The sequence below is a fragment of the Amblyraja radiata genome, chromosome 4 (genome assembly GCF_010909765.2).
Source record: "Amblyraja radiata isolate CabotCenter1 chromosome 4, sAmbRad1.1.pri, whole genome shotgun sequence".
NCBI classification, from domain to species: Eukaryota; Metazoa; Chordata; class Chondrichthyes; order Rajiformes; family Rajidae; genus Amblyraja; species Amblyraja radiata.
Genome location: NC_045959.1, coordinates 57,342,130 through 57,357,461, shown reverse-complemented (window position 1 = coordinate 57,357,461; position 15,332 = coordinate 57,342,130). Strand labels below are relative to the sequence as shown.

General features: G+C 52.3%; 1 protein-coding gene across 3 annotated transcripts in view; it reads right to left on the bottom strand.

The window, feature by feature from the left end:
- znf521 (zinc finger protein 521) overlaps positions 1-15,332 on the bottom strand; it is a 306,599-nt gene that overhangs the window by 156,603 nt on the left and 134,664 nt on the right. For all 3 annotated transcript variants that reach the window (XM_033019505.1, XM_033019507.1, XM_033019508.1), the window contains exon 3: positions 10,872-14,191. In XM_033019505.1, coding sequence (XP_032875396.1) covers positions 10,872-14,191 — 3,320 coding nt within the window. The remainder of the gene's footprint in view (positions 1-10,871; positions 14,192-15,332) is intronic.

Genomic DNA, 15,332 nt, shown 5'->3' with positions numbered 1-15,332 from the left:
GCATTTATTTATTTTTATTTGCAGGGAATAAAGCAGCGGTAGAGTTGCTTCTTACAGCGCCAGCGATCCGGGTTCGATCCTGACCACGGTTGCTGTCTGTACAGAGTTTGCACATTCTCCCTGTGAACGCGTGGGTTTTCTCCGGGCGCTCCGGTTTCCTCCCACACTCCAAACATGTGCAGGTGTGTAGGTTAATTGGCTTCTGTAAATTGTAAATTGTCCCTAGAGTGTGTAGGAGAGTGCTAGTGTACTGGGTGATCCCTGGTTTGCCCGGACTCGGTGGGCCGAAGGGCCTGTTTCCATGCTGTATCTCTGATGTCTAAAGCCTTGGCTCGGAGCAAAGGCTCTCGCATGTCAGTCACATACTACCGTCAGGTTCCTCAGCCTCTGATGCTCCAGACAAATGGTACCTCTCCGTTACTTGCAAGAGCCTTTTGCTTCGAGCCAAGAGGGGGACTGAAATTTAGTCTCAATGGTTCAGGCAATGGTTCAGGACAGATGTGTAAAAATTCCATTGATCTGGATCAGATTCAAATTCTGCACATAATAACGAGAGGTAGGGAGAGATGAAACAGGTTAGCCCGTGCTCTGGGGCCGCAGACAGCTGGAGATCCCTCACAACAAATTAAAAAGCTTTGCACAATTTCCAGTTGCATAAAAATGTCAAAGACTCCGGCCCTTCTGGGAGATTCGAATGATTCAATTTACGCAGGTTTTGCGATGCTGGAATAAATAAATATCGTCAGTGGTTGATGTGTCTCCTACTTCCTGAAGGCAGCAGGGAATGGAAGGGGAAGAGGGACGAGGGAGTTGCAGAGGTTCAGAAGTTCATAAGTCATAAGGGCAAAACTAGGCCATTTGGCCCATCAAGTCTCCTCCACCATTCTATCATGGCTGATCTATCTTTCCTTCTCCACCCCATTCTCCTGCCTTCTCCCCATAACCCGGACTAATCAAGAATCTGTCAATCTTCGCTATAACAATCCCCAATACTTGGCCTCCACAGCCATCTGTGGCAATGAATTCCACAGATTCACCACTCAATCCCTTCTCATCTGCTTTCTAAAGTGACTTCCACAGAAGCTGTGGCCTCTGGTCCTAGACTCTCCCAATAATGGAAACATCCTCTCCACATCCACTTTATCCAGGCCTTTCACTATTCGGTAAGTTTCAATGAGGTCCCCCTCATCCTTCTAAACTCCAGCGAGTACAGTCCCAGCGCCGTCAAATGCTCATCATATGTTAACCCATTCATTCCTGGGATCATTGTCGTAAACCTCCTCTGGACCCTCTCCAACACTAGCCCATCCTTCCTCAGATATGGGGCCCCAAACTGCTCACAATTGAGTGGGAGAGGAGGAGGAGGAGAGGAAGAGGAAGAGGAAGAGGAGGGGGAGGAGGAGGGGGAGGAGGAGGAGGAGGAGGAGGAGGAGGGAGGGGGGAAGGGGGAGGGGAGGGGAGGAGGGGGAGGAGGAGGAGGAGGGGAGGGGGGGAGGAGGAGGGAGGGGGAGGAGGAGGGGGAGGGAGGGAGGGAGGGGGAGGGGGAGGGGGAGGGGGGAGGGGGAGGGGGACGAGGGGGAGGGAGGGCGACGGGGAGGGGAGGGGGAGGGGGGAGGGGAGGGGAGGGGGGGAGGGGAGGAGGGATGAGGGCGGGGGGGGGGAGGCGGGTGAGGGGGAGGGGGACGGGGGGGGGGGAGGGCGAGGGGGAGAGGGGAGGGGGAGGGGGAGCGGGGGAGGGGCGAGGGGGAGGGGGAGGGGGAGGGGGAGGGGAGGAGGGGGGGGGAGGAGGAGGGGAGGAGGAGGGAGGAGGAGGGAGGAGGAGGAGGAGGAGGAGCGAGGAGGAGGAGGAGGAGGAGGAGGAGGAGGAGGAGGAGGAGGAGGAGGAGGAGGAGGAGGAGGAGGAGGAGGAGGAGGAGGAGGAGGAGGAGGAGGAGGAGGAGGAGGAGGAGGAGGAGGACGGAGGAGGAGGAGAAGAGGAGGAGAAGAGGAGGAGGAGGAGGAGGAGGAGGAGGAGGAGGAGGAGGAGGAGGAGGAGGAGGAGGAGGAGGAGGAGGAGGAGGAGGAGGAGGAGGAGGAGGAGGAGGAGGAGGAGGAGGAGGAGGAGGAGGAGGAGGAGGAGGAGGAGGAGGAGGAGGAGGAGGAGGAGGAGGAGGAGGAGGAGGAGGAGGAGGAGGAGGAGGAGGAGGAGGAGGAGGAGGAGGAGGAGGAGGAGGAGGAGGAGGAGGAGGAGGAGGAGGAGGAGGAGGAGGAGGAGGAGGAGGAGGAGGAGGAGGAGGAGGAGGAGGAGGAGGAGGAGGAGGAGGAGGAGGAGGAGGAGGAGGAGGAGGAGGAGGAGGAGGAGGAGGAGGAGGAGGAGGAGGAGGAGGAGGAGGAGGAGGAGGAGGAGGAGGAGGAGGAGGAGGAGGAGGAGGAGGAGGAGGAGGAGGAGGAGGAGGAGGAGGAGGAGGAGGTAAAAAGGGAAAGGTGAGGAGAGTTGGTTAAGGCATGAAAATAATATCCCGGGCATTATCAGTTATATCCGAGGATACCGTGGGAAGTTCAAGATGGAATTGCAGCTGCCCTGGCTGAGATTAATGAATCATCATTAGACACGAGTGAGGTGTCAGAAGACTGGAGGGTGGCTAAAGTTGTGACTCTATTTAAGAACGGTTTCTACGTAAAAAAAGCCTGGGAACGGACCGGTGAGCCGAACATCTGTGGTAGGCAAATTACTGGAGAGGGTTGTGAGGGATAATATATATATGCATTTGGATATACAGGGGTTGATTAGGGATAGTCAGCATGGTTTTGTACGTGGAAGATTTTTGAAGCAGTAACCGTAAAGGTTGTTGAAGGCAAAGTCATAGACGTTGCCTGTGTGGACTTCAGCAAGATCTTTAGTAAGGTTCTACATGGTAGGCTGCCTTGGATGTCATAGAGTCATAGAGTGATACAGTGTGGAAACAGGTCCATCAGTCCAACTCGCCCACACTCGCCAACAATGTTCCAGCTACACTAGTCCCACTTGCCTGCACTTGATCCATATCCCTCCAAACCTGTCCTATCCATGTACCTGTCTAACTGTTTCTTAAACAATGGGATAGTCCTAGCCTCATCTACCTCCTCTGCCAGCTTGTTCCATACACCCACTGCACTGTTTGAAAAAGTTACCTCTCAGAATCCTATTCAATCATTTCCCCTTCACCATGAACCTATGTCCTCTGGTCCTCAATTCCCCAACTCTGGCAAAAGACTCTGTGCATCTACCCGATCTATTCCTCTCATGATTTTTTATACCTCTGTAAGATCCCCCTCATCCTCCTGCGCTCCATGGAATAGAGACCCAGCTTACTCAAACTCTTTCTATAGCTCACACCCTTTAGTCCTGGCAAAATCCTCATAAATATTTTCTGAACCCTCTCAAGCTTCACAATATCTTTACTATAACAGTTTGCCCAGAAATGAACACAATATTCAAAATGTGGTCTCGCCAATATCTTATACAACTGCAACATGACCTCCCAACTTCTATACTCAATACTCTGACTGATGAAGGCCAAAGTGCCAAAAGCCTTTTTGGCCGCCTTTCTAACTGCAACTCGACCTTCGAGGAACCATGCATCTGCACTCCTAGATCACTCTGCTCTACAACACTACACAGAGGCCTACCATTTACTGTGTAGGTCCTGCCCTTGTTCAACGTCCCAAAATGCAACACCTCACACTTCTCTGTAATAAATTCCATCAACCATTCCTCCGCCCACCTGGCCAATCGATCCAGATCCTGCTGCAATCGTTCACAACCTTCTTCACTATCTGCAAACAACTCACTTTTGTATCATCAGTAAACTTGCTAACCTTGCCCTCTATATGTTCTCATCCAAATCATTGATGTAGATGACAAACAGTAACGTGCCGAACCCTGAGGCACACCACTAGTCACAGGCCTCCAGTCCGAGAAGCAACCTTCCACCATCACCCTCTGCTTCCATCCAAGGAGCCAAATTGCTCTCTATTCAGCTATCTGTCCTTGGATCCCATGCGATCTAACCTTCCAGAGCAGCCTACCATGCGGCACCTTGTCAAACGCCTTACGTCCAAGTACACAACATCTACAGCTCTGCCTTCATAAACCTTTTTGCTGACGTCTTCAAAAAAATCAATCAGATTTGTGAGGCACACGACCTCCCAAGTACAAAACCATGCTGACTGTCCCTAATCAGCCCTTGCCCATCCAAATGCCTGTATATGCTATCCCTCAGAATACTCTCCAGTAACTTACCAATGACAGATGTTAAGCTCACCGGCCTATAGTTCCCAGCATTTTCCCTGCAGCCCTTCCTGAAAAGAGGCACAACATTTGTCACCCTCCAGTCTTCCGGCACCTCTTCTGTATTTAAGGACGTCGTAAATTTCAACCAGGGCTCCCGCAATTTCCTCTCTAGTCTCCCACAATGTCCTTGGATATATGAGATCAGGCCCTGGAGATTTGTCTACCTTCAAACACGGCAGTACCTTCAATAATTCTTTGACAGTAACCCTGACTGCTCTCAAGACACTTCCAGTGAATGCTCCAATTTGCTCCATCCTACTGTCTTTCTCCTCGGTAAATACAGAGGAGAAATACTCATTTAGGACCTTGCCCATCTCCTGTGGCTCCACACAGAGGTGACCGCTTTGATTCCTGAGAGGTCCCACTCTCTCTCTAGTTACCCTTTTCCCCCTTATGTATTTATAAAAATATTTTGGGATTGTCCTTAATGCAATCTGCCAGAGCTATCTCCTTGCCCCTTTTTGCCCTTCTGATTTCCTTTTTAAATTTACTCCTTAGTTCTCGAAACCTTTGACTAACGTCTCAATTTCCCATGGGATTCAGGAAGAGATAGCCAATTTGTTAGTGAAATGACTTCATGGAAGGAAGCAGAGGGTGATGGTGGAAGGTTGTTTCTCAGACTGGAGCAGGTTTCAAGGTCAGTTTATTGTCACGTATCAATTAAGGTACAGTGAAATTTGAGTTACCATACAGCCAGACCAAGTGAAAAGCAACAAGACACACAGCCACATAAAATAAAAGTTAACATAACATCCGCCACAGCGGCTCCCCACGTTCCTCACTGGGATGGATGGTAATAAAGTCTAATCTTCTCCCACTTGTGGTGTGCCCTAGGAATCAGTGCTGGGCCCATTGCTGCTTGTGGGTCAGATCAACAATTTGTATGAGAATATAGAAGGCATGATTAGTAAGTGTAGATGACACTAAAGTGGGTGGTATTATCGATAGCGAAGATGGCCATCAAAAATTGCAGCAGGATCTTGATCAAGGAGGGCAGTTGGGCTGAAGAATGGTTGATGGAACTTTAAACAGATAGGTGCAAGGTGTTGCATTTTCAGAAGTCAGTAGCAGGATCTTCACAGTGAATGGCAGGGCTCTGGGAAGTGTTGTAGAGCACAGGTATCTAGAAGTGCAGATACATCCCGTGCCCTCCATAAAGTTTGGGACAAAGACCCATCATTTATTTATTTGCCTCTGTACTCCACAATTTGAGTTTTGAAATAGAAAAAAATCACATGTGGTTAAAGTGCCCATTGTCAGATTTTAATAAAGGCCATTTTTATACATTGTGGTTTCACTATGTAGAAATTACAGCAGTGTTTATACATAGTCCCCCCATTTCAGGGCACCATAATGTTTGGGACACAGTAATGTCATGTAAATGAAAGTAGTCATGTTTAGTGTTTTGTTGCATATTCTTTGCATGCAATGACTGCTTGAAGTCTGTGATTCATGGACATCACCAGTTGCTGGGTGTCTTCTCTGGTGATGCTCTGCCAGGCCTGTATTGCAGCCATCTTTAGCTTATGCCTGTTTTGGGGTCTAGTCCCCTTCAGCATATAAAACGCATGCTCAATTGGGTTCAGATCGGGTGATTGAATTGGCCACTCAAGAAATGACAATTTTTTTGCTTTAAAAAACTCCTTTGTTGCTTTAGCAGTATGTTTGGGATCATTGTCTTGCTGTAGAATGAACCGCCGGTCAACGGGTTTTGAGGCATTTGTTTGAACTTGAGCTGATAGGATGTGTCTATACACTTCAGAATCCATTATGCTACTACCATCAGCAGTTGTATCATCAATGAAGATAAGTGAGCCAGTACCTTCAGCAGCCCTACATGGCCCAGGCCATAACACCCCCACCACCGTGTTTCACACATGCGGTGGTATGCTTTGGATCTTGGGCAGTTCCTTCTCTCCTCCATACTTTGCTCTTGCCATCACTCTGATATAAGATAATCTTGGTCTCATCTGTCCACAAGACCTTTTTTCCAGAACTGTGGTTGCTCTTTTAAGTACTTCTTGGCAAACTATAACCCGGCCATCCTACTTTTGCGACTAACCAGTGGTTTGCATCTTGCAGTGTAGCCTCTGTATTTCTGTTCATGAACGGACAGTGGTCATTGACAAATCCGTGCCTGACTCCTGAAGAGCGTTTCTGATCTGTCGGACAGGTGTTTGGGGATTTTTCTTTATTATAGAGAGAATTCTTCTGTCATCAGCTGTGGAGGTCTTCCTTGGCCTGCCAGTCCCTTTGCGATTAGTAAGCTCACCAGTGCTCTCTTTCTTCTTAATGATGTTCCAAACAGTTGATTTTAGTAAGCCTAAGGTTTGGCTCTTGTCTCTAACAGTTTTATTCCTGTTTCTCAGTCTCATAATGGCTTCTTTGACTTTCATTGGCACAACTTTGGTCCTCATGTAGATAAACAGCAGTAAAAGTTTCCAAAGGTGATGGAAAGACTGGAGGAAAGACTAGGTGCTGAGAGCTCTCTTATACCTGCATTAAGGAGGCAATTAAACACACCTGAGCAATTACAAACACCTGTGAAGCCATGTGTCCCAAACATTATGGTGCCCTGAAATGGGGGGAATATGTATAAACACAGCTGTAATTTCTACATGGTGAAACCAAAATGTATAAAAATGGCCTTTCATAAAATCGGACAATGTGCACTTTAACCACATGTGATTTTTTTTCTATGACAAATCTCAAATTGTGGAGTATAGAGGCAAATAAATAAACGGTGGGTCTTTGTCCCAAACATTATGGAGGGCACTGTGGTTGCTCGAAAGTGGCGTCACAGGCAGATAGGGTGATTAAGAAGGTTTTCGGTACATTGGCCTTCATCAGTTAGGGCATTGAGTATAAGAGCTGGGATGATATGTTGCAGTTTTACAAGACGTTGATGAGGTCGCATTTGTAAAATTTTACTCCGTTTTGGTCACCTTGTTGTTAAACTCAAAAGGGTGCAGAGAAGCTTTGAGGATGTTGCCAGGACTCATGGGCCTGAGCTAGAGGGAGAGGATGGGCAGGTTAGGACTTGGAGCGCAGGGGGACGACAGGTGATCTTATAGAGGTGAACAAATTCATGAGAGGAATAGATTGGAATCTACACATGGAATCTTTTGCCCATAGTAGCGGAATCGTGAACCAAAGGACATAAGTTTCAAGTAACAGGGGAAAGATTTAATAGGAAACTGAGGGGTAACTATTTTACACAGTGAGTGGTGGGTATATAAAATGAGCCACCGGAGGAGGTAGTTGAGGCAGATACTATCAAAATGAAACATTCAGACAGGTACATGGATTGGACAAGTTTAGAGGGATATGGGCCAAACGCAGGCAGGTGGGACTAGTGTAGACGGGACATGGTGGTTGGTGTGGGCATGTTGGGCCGAAGGGCCTGTTTCCATGCTTTATGAGGTGAAGCAGCCATGCAGAGAAAGAAGGAAAAGAGGTGATTAAAAGGAGAAGGAGGACTGAAGAAAGGTCTCGACCAGAAACGTCACCTATTCCTTCTCTCCAGAGATGCCGTCTGACCTGCTGAGTTGCTCCTGCTTTTTGTGTCTATCTTCGGTTTAAACCAGCATCTCCAGTTCCTTCCCACATAGGAGAATACTGTTCCCCTGGGAGTAGAAAGCACACGACAAACTACTAGTGTTAGACGTTGCTGTGCTGTAAAGCCGAGGGGAAAGCTTGTGCTGCACTGCACTCACGTGGAGGTTCACATGGTGCTCCGGTTTCCTTCCACATACCAAACACACCCACCTAGCAGCTCAGTCCAGACACTGCCCTCTGAGTGAAAAAGTTGTCCCCCTTAAAACTCTCTCCTTTTGGGTGCCATCTTGTTTTAGAATCCTCTGCCCTTGGAAAACCTCAGTGGACGGCTCAACTGTAATCACGTATTGTCTTTCCGCTGACTGGATAGCGCGCAACGAGAAAGCTTTTCACTGTATCTCGGTACACGTGACAATAAAGAAACCTAAACTAAATACCTCAACCTTTAGATATTCTGCCATCCCTCCTCACTATCCTACACAGGCATGTAGGCAAGATGGAATCCATCCCTAACTAGCTGAGCTCTAAAGCTGATACATTTTAATTCCCGATGAATGCCATTTGACAGGGAGAATCTGAGTGTTAATAGAAAGTCTATCAAGTCTCTCGCTCCTCTGCTCCCCCGCTCCTTCACATCCTCCTTCAGCTGCCACTGTGTTCCCGCCGTACAGCGGTGAATGGCCCTTTGAAAGTACTTACATGCAGTTGGAGAGGGAGTGCCCTGGGGCCTGCCGAGAGAGATGCTACAGAGGCCTTGGAAATGCGCATCTCTCCTTGGTTTCTCCCTTCAGAAGAGCCCTGATTGTTAAGTAAAGATGTGCTGTTATTTCCACCGTTCCGGTTACCAGTTTGATGAGCAGGTTTTCCGCTTCTGCTGGTGCACCATAGAATGCACCAGCTCCCCTCTGAATACAAGATGACGCCCGGCCAGGATCCAAAATGGCACCCAATCATGTTTCAAGATGGTGCCCAGTCAGGATATAAGATGGCGCCTGGTTACGGTCCAATATGGCACCGTCAGGATCAAAGTAGCGCCCAGTTACGATCCAAGATGGTGCCAAGTTACGATCCAAGATGGTGCCTGGTCAGGATCCAAGATGGCGCCCAGTTCCGATTCAATCTTACCAACTTCTGCAGAGGCATCGTAGAAAACTATCTATTAGGATGCATCGCAGCTTGGCTTAGCGAAGGGATAGGAAAGATTTAGAGGGTTATGTGTCAAACACAGGCAGGTGGGACTAGTGTAGATGGGGCATCTTGGTCAGCATGGGCAGGTTGGGCCAAAGGGTCCGTTTCTGTCCTGTACCACTCTATGACTAACTACTCTAACTTGGGGACGACAGATGGCACAATGGGCTAAGTGTTCGGCTGGCAACCGGAAGGTAGCTGGTTCGAATCCCGCTTGGAGTGCATACTGTCGTTGTGTCCTTGGGCAAGACACTTCACCCACCTTTGCCTGTGTGTGAATGTGTGTGAATGTGTGTGAGTGATTGGTGGTGGTCGGAGGGGCCGTAGGCGCAGATTGGCAGCCACGCTTCCGTCAGTCTGCACCAGGGCAGCTGTGGCTACAGAAGTAGCTTACCACCACCGAGTGTGACTGAGGAGTGAATGAATAATGCAATGTAAAGCGCCTTGAGTATTAGAAAGGCGCTATATAAATCCCATCCATTATTATTATTATTACTCTGTCCAAGGCCGCAAATTGCAGAGAGTTGTGGATGTAGCCCAGTCCATCACACAGACCAGACTCCCCACCATCGACTACACCGACACTTCACGCTGCCTCGGGAAAGCGGCCAATATAATCAAGGGCCACTCACACCCGCTGTTCCCCGTTCCCTGTTCTTCCCTCTCCCGTCGGGCAGAAGATCCAAATGTTTGAAAGCAAGTACCACCAGATTCAGGAACAACTTCTTCCCTGTTGTTATCAGACTCCTGAATGATCCTCCTGTAAGCTAAGGATGTAGTCCAAATCTTCCAACCTACCTCATTGCGGATATCGCCCTTTTTAAAATCTGCACTTTCTCTGTAACCGTAATACCATAATACTGTAACACTATATTCTGCAGAATGGTACTTTTCTCTTTGCAATATCTGTTGTACTTGTGTATGGTTTGATTGTGCTCATGTATGGTATGATTTGCATAGATAGCACAAAAACAACGTTTTTCACTGTAACTCAGTCTGGTCTTACTATGGGATATGGAGACTGGAACTGTACAAGATGCTCCCAGAGTGGTTTAACCCAGTATAGGGAGACTGCAGTTGTGTACGGTGTCCCCATTATGATCTATCAAGGTATACAGGGAACTAATCAAGGTATATGGTGACTGAAACTGAGCGCGGTGGTCCCAGTGTGGTTTGACCTTGGGATATGTAGACCAGAACTACTCATGTGGCCCTAGTGTGGCCTGGCAATGAGATGTGGTGACTGCAACTGTGGACAGTGCCCCTAATGAGGTCTCATCAAGGAATATGGTGATTGGGAACCATGCAAGGTGGTCCAATCCAGGGATATGGAGGCTGGAACTGTGTAGTCTCACCATGGGATCTGGAGGCTGGAACTGTGCGTAGTGCTTTAGTTGTGGTCCGAGCTAAAGAGCCAGTAACTGGAAGTGAGCATGGTGCTGCCAGTGTAGTTCAACCATGCGATATTGAGTCTGGAACTGTGCACGGTGCTCCTAATGTTATCTAACTCATGTGTATGGAGACTGGAACTGTGCGTGGCGCTCCCAGTGTAGTCTAACCAGGGGGTATGGAAACTGGCGCTGTGCAGAGTGTTTCTGTTGTGATCTAACCAAGGCATACGGTGCCTGGAGCTGGACACGGTGCTCCCTTTATGGTCTTGTACATTGAGCACAACCTTGTGACTCTTGGATCCCTGAAGCAACCCCACAGAATTCCGCGGATTTGCCAGCGTTCCTTCTCCCGGTGAGGCCGCGTATGGCTCTCCCATGCATGCCCCCCTCCCCCTCCCCACCTGTCCTCCCCTGGCCCTTACCTCCTCCGGCTGTGCAGGGCTGACTTTGGCCATAGGCGAGATCTGGGGCGTCTTGGGGTGGTTGTTGACGTTGAGGGGCATCTCCTGGTGGACGGTCAAGGCGTGGCTCTGCAGCTCCCCCTCGCTCTCGAACTTGACGTTGCAGCTGAGACACCGGTGCTTCTGCCCGACGCCCTTGGGCTGGCCTGGGACGGGGTCGGGGACGGCCGGCAGGTGTCCGCCGTTCACCCCGGGGCTGGCGGGCTTGGCCCCGTTGACACAGGCGGCGCACAGGCCGTAGGGCAGGCCGTTGATGTCCAGCTTGACCAGGTCCTGCTTGGAGCGGAACTCCTTGAGGCACGACGCGCACTTGTAGAGCTTGGGCAAGCTCTGGACGCGCTGGGCCACCTGGACAGCGGCCGTCGGGGTGTTGCCCGTCTTCTGCATGTGGAAGGTCCCGTGGATCTTGAGCTCCAGGGTGGAGGTGACGGTCTGCATGCAGACCACGCAACGGAAGCCCGTCAGGGAGTTCCTGAGGTCCGGGTGCATCTGGCAATGCTCCAGGAACTCCTCCTCGGACTGGAGCGGCGTCTTGCAGATGCGGCAGGTGCCCGTGTCCAAGCTCTTGCTGTGCGTCACCTTGTGCTCGGTCAAGGTGAGGAGGGAAGGGAACCTCTCTCCGCAAATGGGGCACATGTAGTGCTTGACGGGACCCACGTGGGTCTGGGCGTGCTCCTTCAACCCCGCCTCGGAGAAGAAGGTCCTGGAGCAGACGTTGCACTTGTAGTTCCCCTTGATCAGATCTGCCTTCTGCCTGAGCATGGCACTCTCCCCCGGACGGATGTTGTGGTCCCTCAGCTGGTGGTTCTGCAGCAAGGAGTCCATGGTGTAGGCGGCGCCGCAGATGTCGCAAGCGTACATGGTCTCCACCCCGTCCACGTCCTCCTCGCTCCCGTCCCGGCTGCTGTGGACCTCCCGGTGGTTGGACAGGATGGTCCTCAGCTCGGCCGCCGACCCCTCCTCCTTGTGCGCTGGCACGTCGGAGGAGCAGGAGGAGGTGCCGTTGGGCGCCCGCTCCTCGAAGGCGCAGTGCTTCTCCCTCAGGTGCTTCTCCAGCAGGATGACGGCGTGGAAGGCCTTGCTGCAGAACTTGCAGTTGTACTTCTTGCTGTGGGTGGTGACGTGGCACTGGAGCTCCACCTCGGTGCCAAAGACCTCGCCGCAGAAGATGCAACGGTGCGCCTTGCCCCGGTGCTCCAGGTGGTTCAGCTTGACGTGCAGCTGCAGCTCTCCCTCGCCGGGGAAGTCCCAGTTGCAGGAGGTGCAGCGGTAAGCCTTCTTCTCGTTGCTGTGCTTGACGGCCAGGTGAAGCTGGACCGACACCTTGGAGTCGAAGATCTCCTGGCACAGGGTGCAGCGGAAGAAGACAAAGGTGTGCATGTCCAGCAGGTGCTTCTGCAGGTCGTCCACCGAGGTGAACTGCTTGTCGCAACTCTCGCACACGTAGTAGGTGGAGGTGATGGTGAAGTGGACCGTGACATGCTTGAGGAGAGCCTCGTGGGACGGGAACTCCTTGCTGCACTGCGGGCAAGCCGGCTTCCTCTGGGCACTGCCCAGGTGGGACTTCAGGTGGTTCTGGAAGCCCTCCAGAGAGGAGTACTTGGAGGAGCACTGGTTGCAGGCGTAGTCGCCCTGGTTTTGAGGACCTCCTTGGCCGGTCTTGACGGGACCTTGGTCCGAGCTGGCCGGGGAGAGCGGGCTGGACCTCCGGCTGCCCTCGTTGTTGTAGGCGAGGGCGAGGGGAATGTTCTTGTGGTTCTCCTTCACGTGCTTGTTGAGTTTGAGGATGCTGTTGAAGATGGGCGAGTTGGTGCAGTAGGGGCAGGAGTAGATCTCCACCAAGGGCTCCTTGGTCACCCCCAGCAAGGGCGAGTGGTAGCCGGGGACCAGCGCCACCTCGGAGTGGATCTGCTGGATGTGGTCCTCCAGGGATGTCTCGGTGAGGAAGCCCATCAGGCAGTGCGGACAGAAGAAAGCGTTGCTCTCCTTGGACACCCCTCCCAAGCCGTAGCTGTGGCAGCAGCGGATGTGCTCCTGGAGGCTGTTGAGATCTCCGGGAGCCTCGGGGCAGAAGTTGCACTGGTAGACCCTGCTGGGGATCAGGATCTCCTGCTCGCCCTCGTGGGCCTGCCTCAAGTGCTCGTTGAGGTTGTACAGGGAAGGTAGACCTTCCAAGCAAAGCTGGCAAGTGTGCAGTTGCTCGGGCTTGTCCAGGTGCATGGTCTTCATGTGGTTCTGGAGCACGGCCAAGCTACTGAAGACTTGCTTGGCGCAGTGGACGCAGCTGTAGGTCACCTTGGCCTGCTTGAGGAGAGGACCTCCTCCACCCCCTCCTCCTCCGGCCCCTTCCGTGGGGGGCTGGTTGCCCCTCTTCTTGGCCCGATGCTTGGGCAACTGGGAGGAGACCTCCGAGCCGTCGGCCGAGAGGTTGGAGTCGGGGGTGGTGCTGGAGCCCAAGGTGACCATGGATGGGCTGTCGCTGTGGTTGCTGCTGGTGCCTGCCCTCTGGTGGATCTCCATGTGGACGTAGAGCTCCTCGGCCGAGAGGAAGCATTCGGAGCAGATGGCACAGCGGGGGGCTTTGTCCCGGCCATGGGCACGGTCAAGGTGGGCGAGAAGGGAGCCCTCCTCGGCGAAGATCTCCGAGCAGCAGACGCACTGGAGGGAGGCTCGCTCCTCGGGGGGCGAGCAGTCGGGGTGACATTCGCCGATGTGCCTCTGGAGCTCCTCGGGCAGGTCGAAGCCCTCCTCGCATCGGCCGCACTTGCGGGAGTCGGCGGGCTTCCAATTGGTGGGGCGGGCGGGCGTGGGCGCCATCTCCTTGGGGCCCCCCTTCTCGTGGACCTGCATGTGGCCGGAGAGGGAGCTGGAGGTGAGGAAGCCGCGGCGGCACACGGCGCACTTGTAGGGCTTGCCGGCGGCGTGGGTCTTGAGGTGGATCTTGAGGTGGTCGCTGCGGGAGAAGGCGGCGTCGCACTCGCTGCAGTGGTAGCGCTTGTCGCCGGTGTGCAGCTTGACGTGGCGGTCCCGGCTGCGCTTGTGCTTGAAGAGGCGGCTGCAGAAGGTGCAGCGGAAGGGCAGCTTGTCGCCGTGGCTCTGCTCGTGGTGCTTCAGGTAGGCCAGGCGGCTGAACGACTTGGGGCAGAACTGGCAGGGGTAGGGCAAGCCCTCGCCCCCCTCCTCCTCCCCCCCCTCCGCACCCACTGGCGAACACTGACCCTTGCTGGACGGCGAGGAGGGCGGCCAGGAGCAGGGGGGGTCATCCTCTGCGTCACCACCGTCTGTGGGGGGAGAGCAGAGGTCAGAGGTTAGCGGTTAGAATCCACGGACGATCACACTCCCCGCGTCACTCACCCTCTCTCTATCCCAGTGTACCTGTGACCCAAGGCCCCACTGTACCTTTGACCCTTGTCCCCGGTACATCTGACCTTTGACCCCCCTGTACCAATCACCCTCGACGCTTCTGTACATCTGACATGACCTCACTGCCTGCGACCCTTGATCCTGAACCAATGACCTTTGACTGCACTTTCAACCCCACTATATCAGTGACTTTTGCCCTCACTGTACTTGTGACCCTTGACCCTCACTGTACCCTCGATAACCCACTGTACCAGCGACCGCTGACCCCCAGTGTAACAGTGATCATTGACCCACACCATATCATTGACCCTTGACCCCCACACTTTCAGTGGACTTTTGCCCTCATTGTGTCAATGATCCTTGATCCCCACTGGATCCCCGACCTTCGCCCTCATTGTACCAGTGAACCTTGACCTCTTGTGACTCCAGCGTCCCTTAAGTCCCATTCAGTCTAAGGACATTTCTTGGTCACCACACCAGCACTCTCCACCCACTCCACGCCAGGTGTATGTCCGGCCTCCCCGTAACCCCTCCTCCAGCTATCAAGGCCCACATCAGCACCACTCCCTGGGGAAAGAGCATTCCTTCACAGAGTTACCAACGTTCTTCCATATATTTATTGACACTATTTCCGTGTGTTGTACATAACAGAAAGCAACTTTTCGAGTTGCATCGCAGCTTGGTTTCAGGAAATTGCACGGAGTTGTGGATGTAGCCCAGTCGCGATCACACGCACTAGTCTCCCCACCATCGACTCCATCTACACTTCACGCTGCCACGGGAAAGCAGCCAACATAATCAAGGACCACTCACACCCCGGTCATTCACTCTTCTCCCCTCTCCCGGCGAGCAGAAGATACAAAAGGTTGAATTCAGGAACAGATTCTTGTTTACAGACTTTCTTGAATGGACCTCTCATGAGATACGGATGAATTCCTATTCTTCCAAGCAACCTTGTTGTGGCCCTTGCATTAGATTATTAGCAGGCAGAGGAGATTAGTTTAACTTGGTATCAAAGTCTAGGGCACCACTCATAACAATTAGAACGTGGGCTGGACT